At 32.9% G+C, this 24,982-nt stretch overlaps 1 protein-coding gene across 4 annotated transcripts in view; it reads left to right on the top strand.

Annotated features, from left to right (window-relative positions):
• Positions 1 to 24,982, top strand: part of Myo81f (unconventional myosin 81F) — a 39,202-nt gene that overhangs the window by 1,413 nt on the left and 12,807 nt on the right. For 2 of the 4 annotated variants that reach the window (XM_072886877.1, XM_072886876.1), the window contains exons 2-4: positions 7,933 to 8,039; positions 13,770 to 13,832; positions 24,394 to 24,646. In XM_072886877.1, coding sequence (XP_072742978.1) covers positions 7,933 to 8,039; positions 13,770 to 13,832; positions 24,394 to 24,646 — 423 coding nt within the window. Of the gene's footprint in view, positions 1 to 7,932; positions 8,040 to 13,769; positions 13,833 to 18,446; positions 19,394 to 24,393; positions 24,647 to 24,982 lie in introns of those variants that run through there. The other 2 variants (XM_072886879.1, XM_072886878.1) reach the window with 2 other exon arrangements.

Genomic DNA, 24,982 nt, shown 5'->3' with positions numbered 1-24,982 from the left:
AGTTCCGCTCCTCCCTCTCGTTCGTTTTCGGCATACTGATCGAATGGGCGTACGTCTCTTACCGCGAACGTTCGTCTCGCCACAAGTGTTTTTCCGATCTTCATCGGACTCCAGGAAGAAATACGTGTTCCGAGAATTTATAGCGTAGCTATATAACCCAGAATCGCGAGATAAAAAGCGCTATTCGTTTTGATTTCATTAAATAGGAAAAAAACTCATTGTCAGGCGAGAGGAATATCTCTCCTATTTTTTTTTTTCTGTAATTACATTACTTACTGCGACCGTAAATATTTTATTTGCCTTTAAAGTGTGGAAAATTAAATTGCCTCGGAAACCTTTGGACATCGAGAAACAACGTAAAACATTTATGAAGAGTAATATACAGGCCTAAAAGTTTGGTAACGGTCGAATATCTTGAAAATAAAGCATTTTAGAGAAAAATGTTTCGAATAAAAGTTGTATGGTTTTGAAAGGGCTATAAGATGATACCGTCAATTTTTTTTAAATGGGATACCCTATTTTTTATTGTATATATATTCTTGTAATTTACCTCGAGAGCTTTCTAAAACACTGTAATAAAACTTCTTTTGATTAAGTATTTTTCGAGTTATGAGACTTGAAAGTTTCAATATTTTGACATCAAATACGAAATATCTCGTGAAATATTAATTTTTTTATTATTTTTTTTTTTTTAAGAAACAACCATGTATTTTCTTTATGATTATTATTATGTGCTAAAAAGTATTAAAATAAGATAATCGAAAAATTAATATTTTACGAAAAGTACTTAATCAAAAGAAGTTTTATTGTAGTGTTTTGGAAAGCTCTCGAGGTAAGCTACAAGAATATGTAATGAAAAATAATAGGTTCCATTTAAGAAATTAAAAATGACCTTTACGTTACCTTCAAGTGACTATCCAAGGTCAAACGAATGGTGCCATTTTATGGCCCCCTCAAAACCGTACAACTTTTGTCTGAAACATTTTTCTCTAAAATGCTTTATTTTCGAAATATTCGAAATACCGTTTCCAAACTTTGGGCCTCCCTGTATATCTATTTGTGTGATTGGAAAGATCAAGTTGCAAATAAAACGAATTACACTTTCTCTCTTTTTTTTTTTTTTTTTTTTTTTTTTTTTTTTAATTTGTATATCTGTTAACGAACGAGGGGGAAGTTATTATCTCGAGGAGGGATGATTCGCGTATCGTGTGAAAGCGAGGATGATAGCGGCAGATGGCACGATAACGATCACATATGAACTTCGTCTGGCAGCTGATTGACTCCGCGATGTCAAGTTCGCGGGGCGACTTTCGCCGGTTCGACGCCCAATCGATTCGCGCAATTCCGTTCTCGCGTGTCGCGGTCTTTTCTCTGGTACACGCTCGTACATACACGCTCGGCCATTAGACGCAAAAGTCAAGGCAACGTAACAACGGTGGGAAAAAAATCCACCTCGGCTCACGCGGGGATTCACGAGATCAACGACCAGCGGGAACATTCCGCATCGTGTTAACGCGCGATATGTACTTGACGTATTACGTTTCAAAATCGCGTAATTGTATGATAATTGCAACAATTTAACGTGCAGCCGCATCACTTTAGCTTATTATTAGATTAATTATATTCACTAATACTGAAGACATCGCAGTAAGAGATTTTATTCTATGCTTTAAACATGTTTTTCAATTAAATTAAATTATTGCATTAAATTACATTAAATATCAGTCTGGTTGATAATATGATAAATGAAGGGATCCATGAATAGCTTTATGTCGGCGACCTAAAACTGTGAAAGTATTCTTGTCAGGACTTGTTAGTTCGAACGTATACACACAGTCGGCATTACGATAATATTATCGAACATATATCACTGTTACTGATAAAGTTGCTTGCAATGTATATATTTTAAGATAACATACATATATAAATACATTCTCGGTATAGATTTTTCGTCGCGAATACAAAGCAGCTAGTCACTCTGCAAGAGGCGCCGCATCGACACGTGAAACGCGTGATATGACAGTTCATACGACATAGGTACTGCGACTACTCTTCTCGTTGTCAGCAGCGTTGCTTATAGTATTAACAGCGTAGCAAATCCATTAATTATATTAATCGTTATTATTTAATGCGTAATTATTATTATACTTTCCGTAATTAAATAAATGCGAAAAGTTTAATAAACATTACTGTCAATTACTTTAATTATGTTACGCGCGCGCGATCTGTCAACAAATTTTTTCATACTATAATAATATAAATACATTTTTGATCGAATATGATTCGCCCAACTTTTTTTAAAATAATGACGAAATATTCATGGGAAATTTTACTGATTCGCGATATTATCGTCGTAAGTTCTCAGGGTAGTCAGTATTCCAGGAAATTGAATTCTACGTAAGAAACTTTCCCCGGGAGAGATGTCTTTCCGTATCGTCAGGATCTTGTTTTCCAGGGCCAATGAGTCATCGGTGACATTCTAGAGAGCAGGTTTCCGCGGTATTCCGGTATTCTTGTCAAATGAATCATCGCGTGCTACATGTAATTTCGAAAAAGTCACCACGCGGAACTAGTTTTATCGTTGGCTAATAGCATTAGAGTATATCGCGCTTTCATCCAACTATGAATTGTCTGACGAATTCTTGGAATCTTACAATAGCAACTCGAAGAACGTAATTGACCTAATTGCAGAATTATTCAAATTAATCAGCAAACTTTAAGTGATATTTTTATAAATTAAATAAGATGATTGATCAAATCTTATTTTTTTGTCAATTTTAAACAGATTTTCTTGTAATAAAATTTATTATAATTCGTGTCTTACAATTAGTATTTTTAGTTAAAACGAAGAGTTGAATTGAATCAAAAGTTACGTTCGAATAAAATAGACAAATCGGATTGGATTGGGTATATGATTACTCGCAATTTGATATAATTTATTTATCCGAAGATGGATAACGTTTATTCATACAGATAGAATTAAATTTTCACCGAGAAATAGAAAATCTATTTATCGAGAAAATTTTAATTGAAAGAGAAAGAGACTTGGATACAAGAATGACTTTTGATATATATATATATATACTGTGTGACTAAATATTTTATCGCCTCGATATATAACTATCTCTTCCTTTCCGTCACGCGAATTCAAGGGACGCGTGTCCTCTGGCCCAGTTAAGTTGCCGTGAGAATATATATTATGCTCCTTTCTACACCACTACTATCGCAGTTTAATGCTACGTCACATGTATGTACGACGGTAATTACGCTTTGCGCCATATGTGGTGTTACCCGTACCAGTTGTGCATTTTAATTCCCTTTCTCGGTTAGCAATCGTTCGTGATTGCGCTTTGTTCTGCGCAACGTTTCCTTGCCACATATTCCAATCTCATACGCGCGATTTGTGGTTCTTCGTGTCGTAAGAATCGAGAATCATTTTACGAGGAACAATTTCGAAACGAGAATAAACAATGACGAGATACGAAAAGATTTATCTAATATAAACGGTTGACAGTTGGGCAAATTATTTGTAACTGTCAACTTGGCGAATAAGTGCCATACGCGGATGCAAATCAGTTATGCAGCTGCGCTTTTTCTGTGTTCTTTTTTTAGTGCTTTAACGTGTGGTTTTGTTTAGGAAAATCACAAAATAAAATTTGATTTCGTTATCTTTATAATTAAAAAATCTCTGACTAAAAAAAGCATAATTAATGTGGCATAGTTTGGTAGCGACAGTCGAATTGTAATGTTTTGGAAATTTATTTTTAACTTACAAGTTAGATTTGATACTAAAGAAGTCAGAAAGAGAGATTATTTAATTAATATAAAATTAAAATTAAATTAAATGTATATATAAAATGCAACAAATTGTATTTAAAAAGTCAATATATTTATTAAAAAAATCACATTTATTATGCTATTTTATTTACATACAATTCAAAATTAGATTTTGAAAACGTTAATTAAAAAGAGCTATTTCTTTAATTTCTTTAGAAATTTACGCATTAACATCCGCGTATGGCTCTTATTCGCCAACTTGATAGTTACTTACTTGTTTGTCAATATTAAGAGCTTTATTTATTTGAAATGTCAAATTATTTGTGTCTCACGTCAAATTCAACTTGTGAAAATGATATATGTATACGAATTGGAATTTTAATTGTAATTGTCGGTATTCTAAATTTAGTCAGATTTAATTTAAAAAAATGCAAACGTTCGATATATCGAGGAAGATTTTTTCAATGAAATTGTTTAAAAATATTATAAATCGCCATCACTTTCTAAATAAAAATTCCAATCTACGCAGTTAATATCTCATTACGTCATTATAATTTAAATGAGAGAAAATTAGATATTAGATATTATTACATTAGAATTAGAATAGTAATGCACATACACGATAGAAAGAATAGAGTTAATTTTTATGTAAAGAGATTCAAGTAAACATCTTTTAATGGTGTCAGGAAACGAGTAGGAGATCCGTTTGGTCGACAAAAAAGTATGACGCGTCGTTTTATCGCAGTTTGAGATATGCGTATAAAAACTTAAAGAGAGTGAATAATATTATAGTAAAAAGTACAATTTCTATAAAAGAAATAATATATAAACAGCTTGTTTTAATTAACTTTTTAAAAACCTAATTTTGAATTGTATGAAAATAAAACAGCATAATAAATGTAATTTTTTTATAAATATATATTATCAACTGACTTTATTCGATATATTTGACTTTTTAAATACAATTTGTTATATTTTATACACATTTAATTTTATATTAATTAAATAATCTCTCTCTCTTCCTCCTTTAGTATTAAATCTAACTTGTAAGTTAAAAATAAATTTCCAAAACATTACTGTTCAATTCGACCGTCACCATCAAACTATGCCACATTAATTATGCATTTTTTAGTCACAGATTTTAATTATATATAAAGATAACGAAATCAAATTTTATTTTGTGATTTTCTTAAACAAAACCACACGTTAAAGCACAGAAAAAGCGCAGTTGCATTACTGATTTGCATTTCGGAAGGATTTAGAATTGTTAATCGCGAAATTTTTCAACCTTTAGTCGCGGGTCCATAACAGATTTCCGTTAATCGCGACCTTGAAATCCACGTCACGGCAGCTGGACAGTGCAGGTGCGATCGCAGGTGCAAGCGTATGTCGAGATGCAGCTTGCGGATCGAGAAACTCGCCGTTGGCACGTGGACTATCGTCGAGATGAGGCGAGAACCACATGATTGATTTTCTCCGAGGCGTTTCGTGTCACACCATCGTTAACGTAAATTAATTTCAAAGTACGGAAGAGTAAAAGCAGAATAATGATCGACAATAAAATCATTACCTTGTAAATTAGGGACTTGGAATTCATGGTATTTATAATTTTTACGGATATTTAATAAAAGCAAAAAAAAAATCTGTAGTGATATAAACTGTTCACCAACTTAATAATGCAAAGACATAATTTATTTTTAACCCTCAAACTAAACACATTTTTTTGGCACCGTAATCTTGAACACGTGGGTAACTGGAGTCCGAGTTAATTTTTGTACTCTAAAATTACTTAAAAAATTCTAAAAAAATTTACACATCTTCTTTTAAGTTTAAACTAAAAGTTTATGTAGTAGAGTTAAAGAATATTTTTAAATACTATATTTTTGTTATTCGTTAGATCAAGATTTGGAAACATAAATGTTTTATATAAAAATTAATAAAAATTTAAAAAAATAATTTTGAACAAAAAGGCTTCCAGGAATTTTTAGTTCAAAGATCAAAGCTTACGAAAAAAAATACTGTATGTCCACGGCATTAAAAAAATATAATTATTTGAATGATTGAAGATCGGTAATTTTCAAGTATAAAAAAATGTTTTTTTCTGAGGAAAAATTTTTTGTTAATCTTCAGGTAATTCATTTGAAAGAAAAGTGAAAACAAAATGTAATTTACATTACAATCTACAATATAAAAATTGATTAATACCCCTGATTGTTGCTCATCGTTATCATTAACAAAAGATACTTTTAGCATGAAAATAAGTGAACACAATAGAAATTAAAGCAATTGTTTCTTTTTTAGGGAGATTATCATTGTAAATTTATAACTTACTTTTATAAAAAAACGATTAACAGCAAAAAAACAATATTTTTAAAAAAATTCACTTATTCACCCTTTCTTATTTAATATACATAAAGCGAATACGTGGGTCATTTGTGTCCGCATCAGATTTATATTCGCCAGCACTTTGCATTGAATGAACCGTTTAAATTGTTCTTTCAGTTATAAGTTCCTTTTGACACAAACTTTTTTTTGGCTAAGTTTCCAACCTCGAGATTTTATTAATATTTTTTTAAAACAATGGATTAAAAATGGCACGGACACGAAAGACCCACGTGTTCAGTTTGAGGGTTAAAAATCCAGAATTAATACATGAATAAATGTGAGGCAAGAATGAAAAAGAAGTCTCGGACATTTTATAAGTAAATTATGCAACTGTATGCGATAGAATTTCAGGATGTTAAAGAGTCGACAAAATTATCGAATTGTTCGCTCTCAAAGTGACATAATTGTCACTTACACTTGCCAGACAACAGGTGGTCAAACACGATTCCCTTTGATGTGTGAGAGAGAGTTTATCCTCTTTAGAAATGTAATCTAGATAAAGTCGAGTATTAGCCAGAAGTGTCGTGCAATCAGCAAAGATGTAATACCTTTCGTTAATTACTAAGAGTTTCAATTTCATAATTATATTAATTATAATCCTTTGCTCGTTGTCAATATATCAAATTTTAATTCTCTAAAAAAAAATACAGGACGTCCGAAAATAATGATTGGGTTTTAATAGATTTATAAATAATACAAATTGAATATTATCAATTTTTGTAATAACAATCAGCAACTCAAACAGTTTTATTATTTATCACAAAATAAAATTAGCTCTGTTATCTTATCATTAAAATATCTGACTGAAATGCCTAATTAACGTGACATAGTTTGGTAATGACGGTATCGACTTGAATAATAATGATTTTTTTACTCATTCAATTTCTACAATCAAAAACATTGAGCGTAATTCCTGCAGTTATTTTTATGATCCTATTTCTGAGATGGTATAAATCTGACAACTTAGGCGAGTTTTCTTATGAGAACACGTGAAAATATCGCGTACAGTGTAAAAATCAGAGATTTACGTTGCATCTCAGTGATAAAATCATCGAAATAATTGTAAGAGTTACGCTCGATGTTCTCAAGTATGTGTATATATATATATATATATATATATATATATATATATATATATATAAATCCCTTACGACATGTCATTAATGGGATGAATTGACTGAACACATTGAAATTGACAAGGTAATAAAACTATTTAAATTGCTGATTATTATTAAATAAAAACTTATACCAATTTTCAGTTTGTATTATTTATAAAACTCGATCGAAATCATTCTATTAATCGGAATCTTCAAGTTCGGTATAGCAGGGACCAGACATATGTATCCTTTTTTTTCTTATCAATGAGAAATTTAATTTTTAAATATGTTTAGTAATGATTCTATTATTTAACAAATATTATGAAATTATAAAAAAAAAACTATTTAATGGAAAATTAGAATGATTTCGATCAAGTTTTCCCACCATTCATTTCCGAATACCCTGCATAACAGCTATTATTATTATTAATATAATTATTATTAATTAATTATTCTACAAAAAATACTGTACATGAATAAAACGAATATAATCGTTAAATATGTAGTATATATAAATAAATATGTAGTATATGCATCTAAGCATTTAAATATATAGTATATAAGCGCTAAATGAAAGCTTTTTAATATCTTATATTTTATAAATGATACTTGCAATTTCACAATTCCCTTTGTTACAATCCACCTTTAAATCTCTTTTTTTTTTAATTTTCAGGCTCAAGCCCTGAATGCGGCGTGCCAGATATGACAGTTATCAGCGACATCGATGAGACTGGTATTAATCGGAATCTTCAAGTTCGGTATAGCAGGGACCAGATATATGTATCCTTTCTTTTTTCTTCTTATCAATGAGAAATTTAATTTTTAAATGTGTTTAGTAATAACTCTATTATTTTATATTATTTAGCAAATATATTATTAAAAGAAATTTAAAAAAAAAACTATTTAATGGGGAATTAGAATGATTTTATCTCAATGGTCTCAATGTTATAATTAATCTAATTTTATTTAAAGTCCAGAAATCGATCGCATTTCACCCTGAATGCACAATGAGGAAGTGTAAACTCCAGTATGACTTTGAGATAAAACACCCTTGATATAATATGATAGTGACATAATATTTGCGCGATATTCCGTTTGTTTATCTTTCCGTTCTAATAGACGGATAGACAGAGGGATAGACAGGTGGGCGGTGAAAGACTAACTGATCTTGTCCTGAAAAGGAGATCGACGAACAGGGAGAAAAAATGAATCGGTCGAGGAAGACAGCAAGAGTGGACGCGTATAAATATTGCAGGAGTGGGCAGGGTCGTTCCTGGGTTGCCGCGTTGCTATGACGACCCCAGTCAGCTGGCGAACCACCCCGGGGCCAGACCCATTCATCTTTCGTCGGCTTGAATTTTCCAACGACCCAACGACCGACACCGCGACGACCCACTGTCAACCCCCTTTGTCCCCCTTAAAAACGTCAAATTCGCAAATATGCAGATAAATCGCTAGGCCTTCTCTCATCGATAAAGCTAACGATGATCGATATTTCGAATAATTATCGAATTTTTAAAATATATTATGTATTGAGGATTTATTTAAATAAGAAGAATGGAATAAATATATGCTAAAGACAATTTAGGTCGTCGACATTCCATTCGTTAGTGAATACTTCCTCGTAAACGCGACGACATCCGTTCGGATGAGTAGTGTGTGGGATGATGTGCTTAGACTGATCTTTTGTTGCATGTCAGAAACGATATAAGTTGACAGATAAATGTTCATGATATTCCTGGGAACGTAATATATAATGTATAATTTTTACTAACGAAATAATATTTGAAATATTTACTTATCGTGTATCATCAATTTGCATTAAAGTTGTTGTTTTGTATGTTAATAATTGGTAGCGTTCCTTATTTATACATCGCGAGAACAAGTATTAAAGTGGGTCGCGATATATCGCAACAAATCCGCAGATGTAACGTTTTATACATTTTATTAATTATTTGATTATTTCTTTTTCCTCTGAAAATTATTTTTCTAATAAATTCACAAAATCAACTGTACAATATTAGAAAAAATATTTCTCTAATATATTTTTATTTATGTAGGTAAAATATTCAAAACACTTGACAAAATAATTTCTATAGTTTCTATAGTTATAATTTTATCGTCAGATTCTTCATTAATTAGAAAGTGTTCCCTCCGATGAAAAGACTGTGTAAGAAACGAGATTTGTTTCTCAGAAGTTATAAGCTCTTTGCCAGGTCAGCACTAATACACGTGTTTTTTTTTGCCGTCTGATGTAATCGAAAAATTAAACGGCTCGTAAAGTGGCCCGTTCGCATCCCTCGGCCCTTTCGAATCTCCATCGTCGACCACTTCTTGTCGCCGTCATAGACACGAATGAGATTCGCAGCTGGTAAAGACAGCTCTTGTCTAAGTTAAGAACGTCTCTCTCGTACGTTGATTGTAGACGCTACATCGGCTTGCGAGTGAAAATCACGCGAGCCTGCAACTCGGTTTGTCGTTGTACACTATCTTTCGTCTACTATTTGTCATATTTAATCAATTTTAAAATATAAAAATTAAAATTTTGAATTTTGAGAGAGAGACAGAGAGAGAGAGAGAGAGAGAGAGAGAGATCCACTTAAATGTGAAAATTTGTATCTTTATCCAGGCAAGTTAAGTTCACGAAATTCAACATCTACCAGGGATGGGAAAGTTACTTTTAAAAAGTAACTATATTCGTTATCGTTATCGTTACTTTTTTAATGTTAAAACGGGATCAGAAATTAAAAAATATATTTTATTTAAAAAAATTAATAATTAAAATATTAATAAAATATTAATAATTTTTTTATTTTAAATTTGTAAAATTATAAATAATAAGAAAAAAAATTTTAAACACTCAAAGTATAAATAAAAAAAATGTTGGTTTGCATTAAATTTCGAAATATAGTCAAATACAAGATATATATTTTTTGTATCCTCATAATTTTTTTTAAAACCTAATATAATAATTTTAAATTTATAATATGTTGATAATTGAAGATTGGATATACGAAAATAGAAAATATAATATAGGAAATAGGTTCTAGATGTAAAAAGTAACGATAAAAGTAACTATTAAATTCGTTAGCGCGTTACTAAAAAATATATAACTACGTTAGCGCTACAGTTACAGAAAAACAAATAGTAAATGAGCCAATCATATTCATTATTCTCTAAAGTCAATTGTAATTGGTTAATTATCACTTTGTTATCAAAAAAAGTAACTGTAACGGTAACGACGTTACAAGTAACACTTCCCAACCCTGATCTACACGCTATATATAATTGTATATATTGTATTAATTGTTATTTAAGAAAACAGGACAAACAATGAGTTTTAAACCATTCAAAACCGTCGCAATAATATAGGGGGCTTTAACATTGTAAAAGTAGGTCGCTCGGATAAGGGGTTAAGGAACCAACGAGACCGAAGTCATCCAGTCATCTGTCGCGCGTGATAAATAAGCGCTTTTCTTACCGTCTGGCTTCATCAGCCTCTAGCAACCCTTTTCATAACGAGTGGCCTAATTTATACGCATCGATGGGTTTTCTCACGTGACCCTCCCAGACGTTCACCCTTTCGCTCTTCATCGTGTGTCCTCCTTTCTTTTTTACTCTCTTGCACCCGGTAATGGAGAGATCGCTTCCCTCCCTTTCTCTCGCATCCACCTCCGCCTCCGCGACGAGTGCAATTCAAGCTGGCTGAGAGCTGAGGGCGCTCCGCCAGTGAGAGAGGTTAATGAGAGCGAACTACCCCTGCGTGCGCGAGTATTCGTGTCTGCACGAACACGAGTTTACGCCGAGTGTAGGTGAAAAAAAAAACACGCGTAAAGGAATGACATTCGGTCCATCGATGAAGCTCCACTCGAGCCACTTTGCGATTCTTGCATGCTCGACTAAATTAAAACGTAATCGTGATTCCGTATAATATCGTTTTCGTTGAATCGGGTGACCGCTGTTATTGTCGCTTAATTGTATTATAGTGCGAGAGATTATGTCGCAAATTAAAACGTGACTGTCAAAAGAAGAGAAATTGTCGATTGCCTTTTTGCAAGAGATTTAATTCAAGAAAATTTATAGTAAGCTTATTATTATATTATTTCTCTCTCTTTCCATCTTCGTATTTCTCTCGTCTTTTTTTTATCTTACGCTTAATCGAAATATGCTGTGGTAAAAAATAATATATAAATTTATTTTAACTCATACATTTATTTTTGCATATTTATTATGTCGTCAAACTAAGAATATATTTCATCCCAAGTTATATTAGTTTCAAACCTTGGATATAAAAATAGTGAATGTAATCAATGAAGGTAGATGAGTCATTGTAATATCTATTTTTTACACAAAGTATTCAAGAAAGAAAATAAAAGATGCCTCTTTACTTGGCATTAGAGCGATATATTCATCCCCTTCTTCTCTCCCTTTCTCTTTCTTCTCTTTATCAGCAGCAAGTTTTGATCTGAAATCTCATTAAAGTACGGTCGAGGCTAATTACAACGATCCGGTGTAGTTTCGAGGTGTGCCAAGCAATCTCGCGAAGGAAATTGAAAGTTCCGATCGACCGAAATCCTACAGAAATCGTTACTTCCGGGACTGGAAAAGGAGAGATCCATCTTCCATTCTTTGCCTACCTCTCGAATAGACTCGTGGGCAGATGGACAAACTGTTTGCAATTAAGCCTGAGGTTTTAGTGTGCCGAGAACGTAAATCAAGAAGCTACCGATAGGCTACACGAGGCGTGTCCGCGGAGTTAATTAAATTGTTGGACCCTCTCTCGTCAGTAATAACAGAGTTTCCGTATAGAGGTTGAACCAGGTTCTAACTGAGAATCCCGCAACCACGTCAGCTCACGGGTCACTGGGTTAGGTTTCTATATGCGACGATGCATCGATGTTGTACTTCGAGATGAAGAATAAAATGTAATATCAAATTTAAGCGCACCCTATGATATTTCATAAAAGTTTATTTTAATACGAAGAGAGGAACAAAAATCTGTTTACAGTCTTATTCTGTCTCTCTCGATATATATATATTTTTTTTTATCTATAAAAATGTTATAATAATAATACTAAATAATATAATATCTAATGTATAATTTTTGAAAATTACTCATTAAAGTTTTTTTCATCGTATTTAATTTTTTTTACATTCTCATTTTATTACCATTTTTAATACATATCTTATCTATAGGTTCCGTTATTTCTGAGAAATACAAATTTATTATTTCTTTGCGATTTATATTTTAATACATTAGATGTATTTTTAAAAAATATTAATTTAAAGCGAAAGAGGGTTCAACACGGTTAATTTACTATTGGCCAAAACGAATTTCGAACCTTTGGACGTAGATCATCACCCTTCGCTGGTCTCAAATATTACAGAAGGGTGTACGGTTGTAGGTGTACCCCTCCCTCCTCCTTCTTCTTTCTGCTACGGTGTAGCATCCAGCTATGAGTCATCCCCCCTATGGAATAGATAACCCCCGGGTGTGACGTCATTATAGAACCCTCTCTCCAGTGTATCGGCAGAAACATGTCATCTTCAAGTTATTATGCAAGGGATAGAACGATGTTCTACTCTCTCTCTCTTTCACTCGAGAGATTTCTGTGTGATAATATTTTTACGATTATGCAAGAACGTACGATCCAATTTTGAGCACGTCTTCCATTACTATATTTTTCTAATCGTAAGAGCAATATTATTGCAATTTTATATATCACAACGCAAAATAATTTTAAAATCGATTATTTAAATTTTGTAAATTTAGGCTCTATACTTTTTTTAACAAAAACGTCGAGATACGTTAATGATTTACTGAATAGTGAATCGAAAGTCAAGGTAAACTTGACAATCGAAGGATGAAATTTAAATTTAAACCAAACGATATTTCCTCGTGAATTTATAGCGAATCTTATTTTAATGGAATTCTAATTCAATATTTATCAATCGAATTATTTGTGAGGCTAACAACGAAGAAATTAGAGCTAAAATGAAATTTGTTAAAATATTCATTAATAGAAAAAGGGAGGGAATATTTTCCAGTTTTTTCTTTTTTATAAGGCAAGTAATAAAAATAAATTAGCATCACAGCTTTTTGTTCGCATTATAAAACAGAGTCACTCAGAGAATTCGAGCGATCGCAATTAGGGTATTTTTAATAAAAAAAAAAGGTCATGTGTTTTAAGTTTTATCCTGATTCGAGTTCTCTGGAACAGCTTTTGTCCTCTACTCTGTGTGCATCAATCGAAAACTTGTATTGAGAGTACGTCGCATTGTGACGTAAAGGGCAACATGTCATGTCTATGAACATGGAAAAATGTCAACGGCAGTTTTTAGTCGATGACACCCACTCCCTACGTTAATACTGTAGTGATATAATAGTTTTAATATTCAATGGAAGGACTGGAAAGATGGATATATATTTAGTTAAAAAAATGTGTTATTTTAATTAAAAGTGTTATTTGAACAATTCCTTAGCACAGACATTACTATACTTTTACACAGACGTACACGGGATCCATTCTGGTGGCTGTGAACCCTTACAAGGAAGTGGACTACTACACAAATGTGAGTAATTAATTCAATTACGTATAATAATAAATAAGTTGAGCGCTGGGAATTACATACAACTGTATCACGAAACGTGAATTTTAGAGCAAGTAGGAAAGAACCCAGGTCAAATGCAGCAAACACATGTCATTTTCACGTCAAAAACTGGTCATTTCTGGTTCAATTTTTAAACTAAAAACCCATTTAATTTTTTTATAATATCTTAAATTATTCAAACAATTTTGTCTATAATTTTGATATTCACAATTCTCTATACCTCAGGGTCCTAACATGAATTTCCTCTATAATCTGGTACTTGATCGTGACATTTGATCATGAAGTTCGAGGAAAAGATTCATGATTAAATGTCATTAAAATGTCACTAATAGGTCTAAAATGGTGATAAAGTCACGTCTTTTTAACGTCTTGAAATGTCGTCATCGGTCTGTGACATTTTTCCGTCATTACATCACGTTATATTTGGTTCAAACTGACCATATTTTCACGTCAAAATGTCGCGTGCTTGCTACCTGGGAAGCGATTTGACAATTCTAAGCTTACTTTTGATGCCTCTATCATTTTCACTATCATTGATATAATTTTTACGCGTTATACTTGCAACTTTTTTCTTCTCCATTAGGTTGTCTTGTAGTATTAAACACGAAAACAATACGAAATAAATAAAATATTACTAAGATTGTAAAAAAATACCACGAGAATTATAATAAAATATGAGCATATATTATCATTATTAATATTATTATGTGCGAAATGTAAAGCTCGCTCAATGATGGTACCGACTTGCATCACTAACAAATTATTTATTTATGACGCGATCTTATTCATTTGGATATACAGAAAGAAAGAAAGAAAATATATAGAGAAAAGCATAATACAATGTTATCGTCGTGATCGATAGACTGAGCTCGATAGATTGTTCGTGCGTACGACTTGCCGGTGCGCTTCCTGCGGCTGACAAAAACCGGAAGTACGGATGAGGAATAGTAAATATCGGGCGACAATGCGCGACGCCGTCGCTGATGGAAGTTGAAAAAGAGCTGTAAACGCAGCGCGCGTCAATCTTCTGGGGAAGATAAACCGACGTTGTCCCTGCCGTCACACGCTGAAAGATTAAAACTGCTGTCTCGAATCTTTCACTCTCGTCCGACGCACTTTTTTTGCGTATGGCGACTATGATCTTATGCCATAACGACGCAATGCGAAAGCGAGAAGCAGCTGCGATCTGTTTAGTAAACATTCCTTTTAATATAACATTAACATAGCATTTTACTTTGCTACAAAGTTTTTACAAAGTTCTCATACTTTTTATGTATTCTCATATTTTATTATAATTCTCGTGGTATTTTTTTACAATCTTAGTAATATTTTATTTATTTCATATTGTTTACGTGTGTAACAGTACAGGACAATCTAGATTATGTGGCTCACTCGAGTTACAAATTAATCCAGTAATATAAATTAAAATTCGATAATAAATTACATTTTAAATATCTTTTATATCTTTTATATTATATATATTTATATAAAAGTATTAAATTAATATTTAATTTTTCAAAATATTTAAAATATAATTTTAATTTTAATTTTAATATAATTTTCTATCAAATTTTAATTTATATTAATTTTTACTAATATACATAATATATAATACTTTTATATATTTCATATATTTATCGGAAAATTTTGAGAAATATACTGTAAAAATTTAACTAAAAAAAAAGGAAGACAAAAACTTAATTTTGAAGATTAACTTTATTGAGAGTAAATACATTGTAAAAAAATTTCAAGTCGTCTAAATTAATTAAAGAAAGAAAATGAATATTAAAATGTACATAATTTTTCCTTTTTCATATTTTGAAATCTTTCAATATTTGATTGCTAAAATTGAGAAGATATAAACCTACATATTCAAACATATATTTACATAATATATTTATATTATATCACTCTCGTGAGCGTTTTGGATCCTATGTGGGCAACGCACTTCTTCATCGCGTGCGTACGTGCAATTTGCGTACGCTGGTGCAAACTCCTTCGTGCTCGTGGTACGAATGAGTTTTTCCCTGGATAACTTTGCGAATCTGTAAAGCGTACCGCGGCAGGATGCTTTTATCGTATTGGTCTGAAAAAACAGGAAACGGAAACGGGGACGCCGTGCTTACGCCGAGATAACTCGCGAAAACGATGAGAGCGACTGGTCTTGGACGGCGGTTTTTCTAGGTCACGTTGATGAAACGAAACCTTGCGATAGCACGCTCGACTTGCTTCTTCTCACGTGGCGATAATGTTAACAATTAGTTCAATTCAAGCTCTCTCTCTCTCTCTCTCTCTCATTTAAAGCGCGGAATCGCATCGCGACTTTTATCGCGATCGGAGCTGAATCAAAGCCCAGGGGGAGTTTGGAGTTATCGACGATAAATTCGTCTCGTTTATCTGGCGGAACGCTAAGCGCACGCTTTCGATAACCGAGCAAAGCACTTCCCTTCCTTCATCCTCCCTCGGTGCATCTATTTTCGGGTGCACGTGGTGCTGCGGCTTCTCTCCCTCGTATACCGCAGACTCATCGTCGATAGTTATGTCTCGGAGCGCTTGCGATCAGGGGCGAATTATTTCTGGGAGGCCGACTTGATGGCGGACACTTTGACTAAACTCCAAAGGAAGGAAGGAAAATGTTTTATTGCGAGACACAAGTTCCTCGAAAAAGAGATCGTTAGGTTTAGATTAAATTGAAAGATAAATAAATCAAAGGTAGAATTTTAGTTGAAGATTCAAATATAACTTGCAATATTTTTAATTAAAGAAAAGCTAAAAATATTAACGGTATAAGAAGCTATTATTATTATTATTATTATTATTATATAATATTATTAGTATTATATATATTTTTAATTAAATAATAATTCTCTTGAATGAAAAATAGAAGGGCCGATTTTGTCTACTGCAATAATCCACCGCATGAATGGTTTTATATTAAACTAACAGATGCGGTAGGCCTCTCTCATTTTTTTTTTTTTTTTTATTTCGAAAAATTTTCAAATATTATTCTGTGCAATCGCGGACGTTTGCGTTGCGGAAAGCGTGGTGCAGCGATGCATGCGAGCGCAAATTGCATCGGACGGTGGGAACCGACGGAGTGCGGCGATAAAATTTACTTTGTCTCGCATTTGGGAAGGACTTCGCTCGAGACGCTTTATACATTTTATAGCATTTTGCTCAACGTGTATCCGGAGGAGAATTTTTAAAAGAGAGGGGAACATCCTGTATTCTTTTAAACTCAATTACGGCAGAATTAAAAGAGAGGAAGAAACCTGGTGTTTTTTCCTCTATTACATTTTTTTTTACGCTCTTGCAGTATTTTTTATGTTTTTTCAATCTTATATAAATTTCAACCTTGATTCAATTTCGATAATTGACGTACAATTCTAGGACATCGATATAAAGCAGGATTTGAAAAAAAAAAGAAATTGATTCTATTAAAAAAAAAAGAATTATATTACGTGGCTTGTTATTTTTTTATATTTTTTCAATCTTATAATTTTCAACCTTGAAATTGCGATAATTGACGTACGATTCTAGGACACAGATGTAAAGCAGGATTTGAAAAAAAAGAAATTGATTCTATTAAAAAAAAAGAATTATATTACGTGGCGTGTTATTCTTGCGCACTCGTGGAAATTTGCATGCTACGGCATCACGCGTGATTGCGAAGGTCAACGATGGGGGTACCGCCAGCCAAGGACCCCTGCCGGGGCTCGAAGGAAAAGGGTGGCACACCGTGGTGGTGCACGCCCGGAGTTATTGATCGTGCCGAAGCACGCGGATCGGATTCGGGACTCACCGTAGTCGCCTCGGAGCCGCCAGTTTCACACATTTCTCCCCAAGGTACCCTTGCTGGATCCTCGCTATTCGGATCACTATGATCTAGATTCTAGATCGAACCGATGGGATTCGATGCTATTCTTGATAACGATAAATAAGAAAAAAAAATCCAACGCATTATTCGCGTCAGCAAAATTCGGCAAAATTCAATCTTTTAAAATCTAACACTTACATTTCGACAAAATGGATTTTGCAATTTTTTCATTACACGTGAAATTACTTGCACAATTATCGATAGAAACAAAACAGAAATGCATCATAATTATACAGTAGGATGACCAGATTGGTTTCTTTTTCATTTTTTTTTTTTATACTAATTGTAACAAAATAATCATAAATTAATTACATATATGACATTTAAAATCTAGCACTTACATTTCGACAAAATGGATTTTGCAATTTTTTTCATTACACGTGAAATTACTTGCAGTATTATCGATAGAAACAAAACAGAAATGCATTACAATTATACAGTAAAATAACCATATTTCTTTTTTAATGATTGCAATAAAATGCTTTTTTATATAATTATACTATGGAATATATTTTTGTAAAGTAAAAATTTTAAGAGTAACGCGCTCTCAATTCATCAATTTGATGTATCATTTGCAAAAACGAATATGCGTTTCTTGGTTTATCGTTACCAAATTTTACTTTTGGGCTAAGGATAATTAAATTTAACGTCTTATTTATATCCGTCTTATAGGTATCGTTTTGTTATATCGACATGTATAACAACACTTTTTGATCGATAAATAAGTAAATATAATCTGCTTGTGTTGTCGAGGTAAATGATTGTTATTCCCACAGTAAGCCCGCAATTAAAGTCGCGCAAATATTTACCGATATTAATGGGCTGGATGTATAAAGGACTCGTGTGGAGCTTTTATTAACTGTATCGGATCACGCGACGATTGCACAACTGTAATTTGATTACACGAATAATTAGCGATTTAAATTTTACAGATAAAAATTTCCTAATAAATCTACATTTATCCTTTTATTAAAATTGAAAAATTATTCTACTCTTTGCAAATGTAAATTAGTAAAACTCGCGTAGAATGCAATGCTTGGGAAAAATCGGCGATTCTTTTAAGGACCAATTAGATGATTAAACGCTATGTAACTTGATTTAGGCCAGTCGATTGAATCTCACATTGGATAGTTTAATGAATAGTCAACACTTGTAATAATCAAAGAGGTTGATGTACCGAAAATAGGTCGACGTGTTCCATTTCCAGACTCGACTTCAAAGTCGAGAGACCATCTATCGCGAACCTAACTCTCCTTTGTAAAAGGAAATGGTAAACAGGGTTTGTCGACTGTCTACTAATAACAAACAGAAGGTTATTATCGACCTTAATCGATCGACCGAAATATTTCGGCGCGGGTTACTATGTTTGCCCTGGTTGGTTTGGTTCATTGAAAAGGGAACGAAAAATCTTACACAAGTTTCTATCCTATTGACACGCGTTCAATTCCCTTGTGCAAACGATACTGATCGATGGACGTGACCCACTAACGAAATAGAACGAAGAATCGACATCCCTTTCTACACTTCCACCGGAGATAGCAACGTCAACGACTCTGTATACAGCGAGGTGGCTTAAGAGGCTTCAGGTTGAAAAGAGCAGCGCTGGTTAAATAACGTCATACACACCATACGTTACATTAAAAATGTAAACCGTAAGATGTAATTAATGGTGTTTAGAATACACCATACATCTTTAGAAATATGTCTCTTTTCGTATAACTTTTTAACGCAACGATAACATTATCATATGACATGATACGACAATTTTTTTAAGGGGTTACACCTAGTCATAACGGAGGAAAAATTGTGTTTTTAATGAATTTTTTTTCCTTAAGCAGTGAATTTTTCTTTGCAATTTATTGTCTATTTTATAATGCAATATTTGGACTTAATCTTAGTGTATTTATATTTTTAAAAATTTCAAAATTATTTTGAATTATGGCCGCTCTCCTAATGGGTCTTTTTTTTGTGCTTTGCGGTGACCACTGTAGTTTGGAATTGACTCATTTAAAATGAAATTTTGTTGCGGTTATTAATTGAAAAATATACATTCTATAAACTAGGATAAGATCAATTAAAATAAAAGTATCTTTTAAAATTTTTTTTATTAAAAAATTCCAAGAATTAAGCTGCATATAGCAGCTTAGTTCTTCTCGACCCATAAAAAAAAAGTAGTTGCACGGTGTACATGATTGGGGTCGTTCCACTTATCAGAAACAAAAAATTCAAAAAGATTCTTAGAATATATGAGTTTGAGTATCGTCCACAGTAGGATTTTAAAAAAATATGCACAAATAACAAAACGGCGTGACTTTGAAAATAGGTCTTAATTTTTCGGCTATTTTTTTCGTCTTTAAAGGGTTGTAGAATTTTAAAAAATTAATATTTTTTGATAATTCTACTTCGGGCGATACCCAAACTCATATATTCTAAGAATCTTTTTGAATTTTTTGTTTTTGATAAGCAGAACGGCATTGTGTACACCGTGAAACTACTTTTTTTTTTAGAAGAACTGCTATATGCAGCTTAATTCTAAAAAATTTTAAAAGATACTTAAAAAGTTGCTTAACAATTAGGAAAAACTTTTATTTTAATTCATCTTATCCGTTCTTTTTAAAAAATTTGCAAAAAAAGCCTAAAAATCAGGCCTCTAGACCGAATTCTCCCCTTAAGGAAAAAAAATTCATTAAAAACACCATTTTTCCTCCGTTGTGACTAGGTGTAACCCCTTAATGAAAAAATATATATAACGAAATTTGGACATGCAAATTGTGAAACATCAATCAACGAAATATTTCGAAACTTTTGAGACAAATTGTATAAAGTTTCGAATTTTCCGCGTTAAAAGATTAAGTAAAGCGTAAAGATACGATATTATAAACAGTATAGCGTTATATGATACGGCGAATATGTTATTTATGTGCGAATGCACAGTTTACTTCTCTTCCAAGAAGGAGTGTCGAAACTTCCGGAGCGCCGCCACCTGGAACCCGTCCTTTCACGCGTATTTTTACATCCCCGCTTGTTTTCACAAGGGTACTTCAGACGATAACCGCGTCGCGGCTTATCTCGAGCAACCCATCTCCACGAATCGCACCTCGAGATCATTTCTATTGAAAATGACTCGCTAGCTATGTATGTGTCGAGGCGTTTCATATCGCTCTGTGATATCGGCGGTAAATATTATGTATAAAAAAGATCACACCTCGCCGATTTGATCGTCTTAAATATGTAGAGGGAAGTCTCCTGAGTAGTTCAATTTATATATATGTAATGTTAAAAAGAAGCTTCCTTTCCCCTGCCCATAAATTATTATATAGCAATATATATAGCTTTTACTATCAAACTTTAATTTTATCTCCTAAATCTCCTGTCGTCCCTAACTTAATTCCTAAGAATTAATTGTAATAATTTGTTATGACTAAAAAAGTGCTTTTTATCACTTTATTCATCACTTTTACACGTGGGTAGGGGAAGGAGTCTCTTTTTAACTTCAAATATGTTGCAGTAAATGAGGAGAAATGAATAAAAATAATAAATTGCATATATAAATATTTTATTTATCTAATTATCACAGTCAAGGTGGATAATGTTTAACCATTATATTAAAAATTTTTGGCAAAATATACGTGGCCATGTAAATATTTCTAATTTGATGTAAACAATATTTTTTTCCACTTAGAAGGTCAAACATAGCTCGCAAAGTATATACAAACCTCACTCTTATAGTAGCTAAAGAAAAGCATTAAAATTGTCAAGCTTTAATTTATTATATCTAAATCAATACCGTTTCCAATTTAATTCTTACAGGGAGAATTACTAATGACATTTCCCTCTACAACATATTTAAATGACAATCGAATTAGCGAGGTGTGACTATTTTTATATATTTACTATTATTTGAATAGTAACTCTTATTGTTTTAGTATTGATTATTTTATTTTTTTAATTATTTATGCAAATGTAAATTTGTGTACGATAACACACGTATCGATTAAAATTTGTGTGCTCTAGTGCAGTTTAATTAAATTTACTATATTATTCAAAAATTAATTAAAATTATTGATTTATAATAGATATATATGTATATAATATTTAAATCATAAATTTAATATAACTTGATAGATTCGCAATTGATTTTTGATTCATAGAATCTTTAAAAAAATAAATAAGTATTGGAAAAAATAATATATAATAATATAATCAAAGATAATATTATAAAAGTAGAAATAATCGCGCAAGTGAAAAATATATTTGAATCGAGCCAGAATATCTTTACTGCCTTTATAGCTGTCAAATTGTCAATTCGCAAGAAAATGGAGCGTAAACATAAACTTTATGTCCTAGCGAAACAAAATTGCAACATCATTTGCAACGTGTTATCTCGAGAAACGGTTCATTAATTCCAATTTCGCCGAGGTTCGCGCCGTTCACCGATTAATCTTCCCACCACCGGGCGAATGCCTGTTTTGTCGCAACCCCTGCTCGTTATCAAACCGTGGCAATTCCAGACTAGTGCATCTTGTAATAACGAACATTGGCGAGCGCATTTGGAAGGGAGGCCCGACGCGAAACTGGGTTGCACTACTACTTGGGTGGTGCGACTAACTACCCGACACGGCATCCCGCATCCCGTCATCCCGTGCACAGAGCTCGCGCACGTGTATGCACGCCGCGTACCTACATACGTCCCGGGGTCCCGGGGTCCCGGGGGAGAAGGCGAAAAGGGGTCGCGATCCGCGATGGCAAACTCGGTCGTCGATGCATGCGGCCTATCGAGTGTCGTCGCAATTAATCGGGTTACCGGAGCTGATGGGATACACTCGCTCACATATTTTCAGACCTCTATCGGATTATCGCCGATGATTACCGCACACGAAGAACTCAACCTCTCTGTTTGCGTTTACCAGCTATAAAAGAAAGACGAGAAAATCCACTCCGCCTGCGTTTACATTTTCTATAGGTATTTCATGCTAGAAGATATATCCCGCGTATAAATCAAACAAAATTAGTATTGTATTATGTAACAAATATTCACGTCATCTTTACAAGAATAAATATTTATATAAATGATAATTTAACATTTTAATCTTTACGAGCCACAGGGGGTTTCTAAACATGTGCGAAAAATTTCTGACGAAAAGTTTATATATACCAATGTTCACAAACGGCATAGTTTTCGAATTTCAAGGTTTAAAAAATGATATTTGTTTTTTTAATAATAATAATAAAGAGAGCTGTCGTACTTATTTATTAAAAAATGAGATTTCAAAAAATATGATTTGACAAAAATAAAATTAAACAAAATTATAGAAATTCTTGGAAATGTTCACTTCCTAACTATTACATGAAATCCATTCTCTTTTTTATTGATTGGCGAATACATTTAAAAAAATGTCAAATATGTGTTATTTGCGGATTTTTGCGCATAATGCGCAACTATGCGTTTCTTTAATTGAATCTTTAATATTTTCAACGGGAAAGATATAGACAAAGTCAAGGATTTAAGGTGGCCCGAGAGAAATAAATGGAAGAGATTTAATTCTAACGACGGAGGAGGCCAAAGTTTTGTTCGACCTATCCAACGATTAGGACACACAGATACTTTTAAAACTTTAACCCCCTGTATCTCGAAAACTATGTCGTTTAGGAGATTGGTGTACATAAACTTTTCTTCATGGGATATTACCGCGGGAAGTACTTACGAATTTTTTCGCATATTTTTAGGAACACTCTATGTAATTAAATTACATAATTATTTTATATTTAAAAATTATAGAAATTTCTGTTTATATTTTTTAATTTGATAGAAATATAAGATTTCATTAGGGTAAACTCGGGTAAGATGGCCATAGTTTTTTAAAATGCAAAAAATATACTTTTATTTTTGTTATCTTTTAATAGCGTTTGGACTATTATCTTCTCTGAAGCTTAAATTACGTAATATTAGCGAAATTAAAAGGAAAATATTTAATAGAAATTTTTAAATTTTCAAAATAGTACAACAAATAAGCATTGGCTATCTTACCCATATCCAGCTTTTAGGGAAAAACGAAAATAAAAATTATAGGTCATATAACAATTTACATATCTTTATAATATGTCTAACGTCGATTACGATAGCTTAAATGTAATTTATTCGACGTTACAACAGTTTTTAGTGGACGAATGAAAGACTTTGCGGGTAGTCAAAAGTAAAAATATGATGTAACATTCACAAAATATCGTTATTTCGAACAATGTATGCACATAAACTACCGTAAATATCGATTATCTTTGATAATGACTAAAAAGGTGCACCATGTAGCGATTATTGAAAAAATTACAGTCTATATAGTCATCATACCCTAGTTTATCCTATATTTGAATGTTCGACAAATTTACATCGATCTTCTACAAAGGATCCAATAATCTTAATCTTCTAAGCATCGTTTGCCGTATATTTGCTGTAAAACATTTCTAAAGCTTTCTCCATTGTAGGAGAATAGATTGCATCCGATTGTCGTTTTTTGCTGCGCGAGAAATGCTTTTGGCGAATCGGACGAGGCTTTTAGAACCGCCGATTCTTACGAGGTCGAAGCGGAGAAAAGCGTAGCTCGTTAACGGCCGGAACTCGTTTCACGAAAAGGGTACGTCTTTTCGCAGGAATACGTGAATCGATACCACCAGCAGAAAATGGGCGCCTTGGAGCCGCATGTGTTCGCCCTGGCGGAGGCGGCGTATAAGTCCCTGCAGGACACCGAGAGCAACCAGTCCTGCGTGATATCGGGCGAGAGCGGAGCCGGCAAGACCGAGACCACCAAGTTCATCCTGCAGTACCTGTGTTCGGTCACCAGCAACGTCGACACGTGGGTGGAGCAGCAGATCCTGGAGGCCAATACCATCCTCGAGGCATTCGGTAACATCCGTTGAAAACATCCGCGTTTTCCTCGTCGTATCTCATCCCACGCCAATTTATCGCCAATTTATCGCCAATTTATCGCGAGCTCAGAAAGAAAAAAACTCTTGTTTTAAAACTCTCTGCCTCGATCCTCGATGCTATTAGAATATAATGGATCGAGTCTTTTATTGGTATAAGTAGTAAAAACGAGATAGCATTTCTTGATTAGGAAACTTGGATAATACGACCGATTGACTATTAATATGCTGCAAGTTTATTAAGAGATTAATCTTTATACTAAATGGAAATATATTTACGAAAGGAAAATTTACATTTTTGGCATTGCATATATTA

The sequence above is a fragment of the Anoplolepis gracilipes genome, chromosome 2 (assembly GCF_047496725.1).
Source record: "Anoplolepis gracilipes chromosome 2, ASM4749672v1, whole genome shotgun sequence".
In the NCBI taxonomy this organism is placed as follows: domain Eukaryota; kingdom Metazoa; phylum Arthropoda; class Insecta; order Hymenoptera; family Formicidae; genus Anoplolepis; species Anoplolepis gracilipes.
The sequence above is the reverse complement of the archived record's forward strand: the minus strand, read 5'-3'. Positions and strand labels throughout refer to the sequence as shown.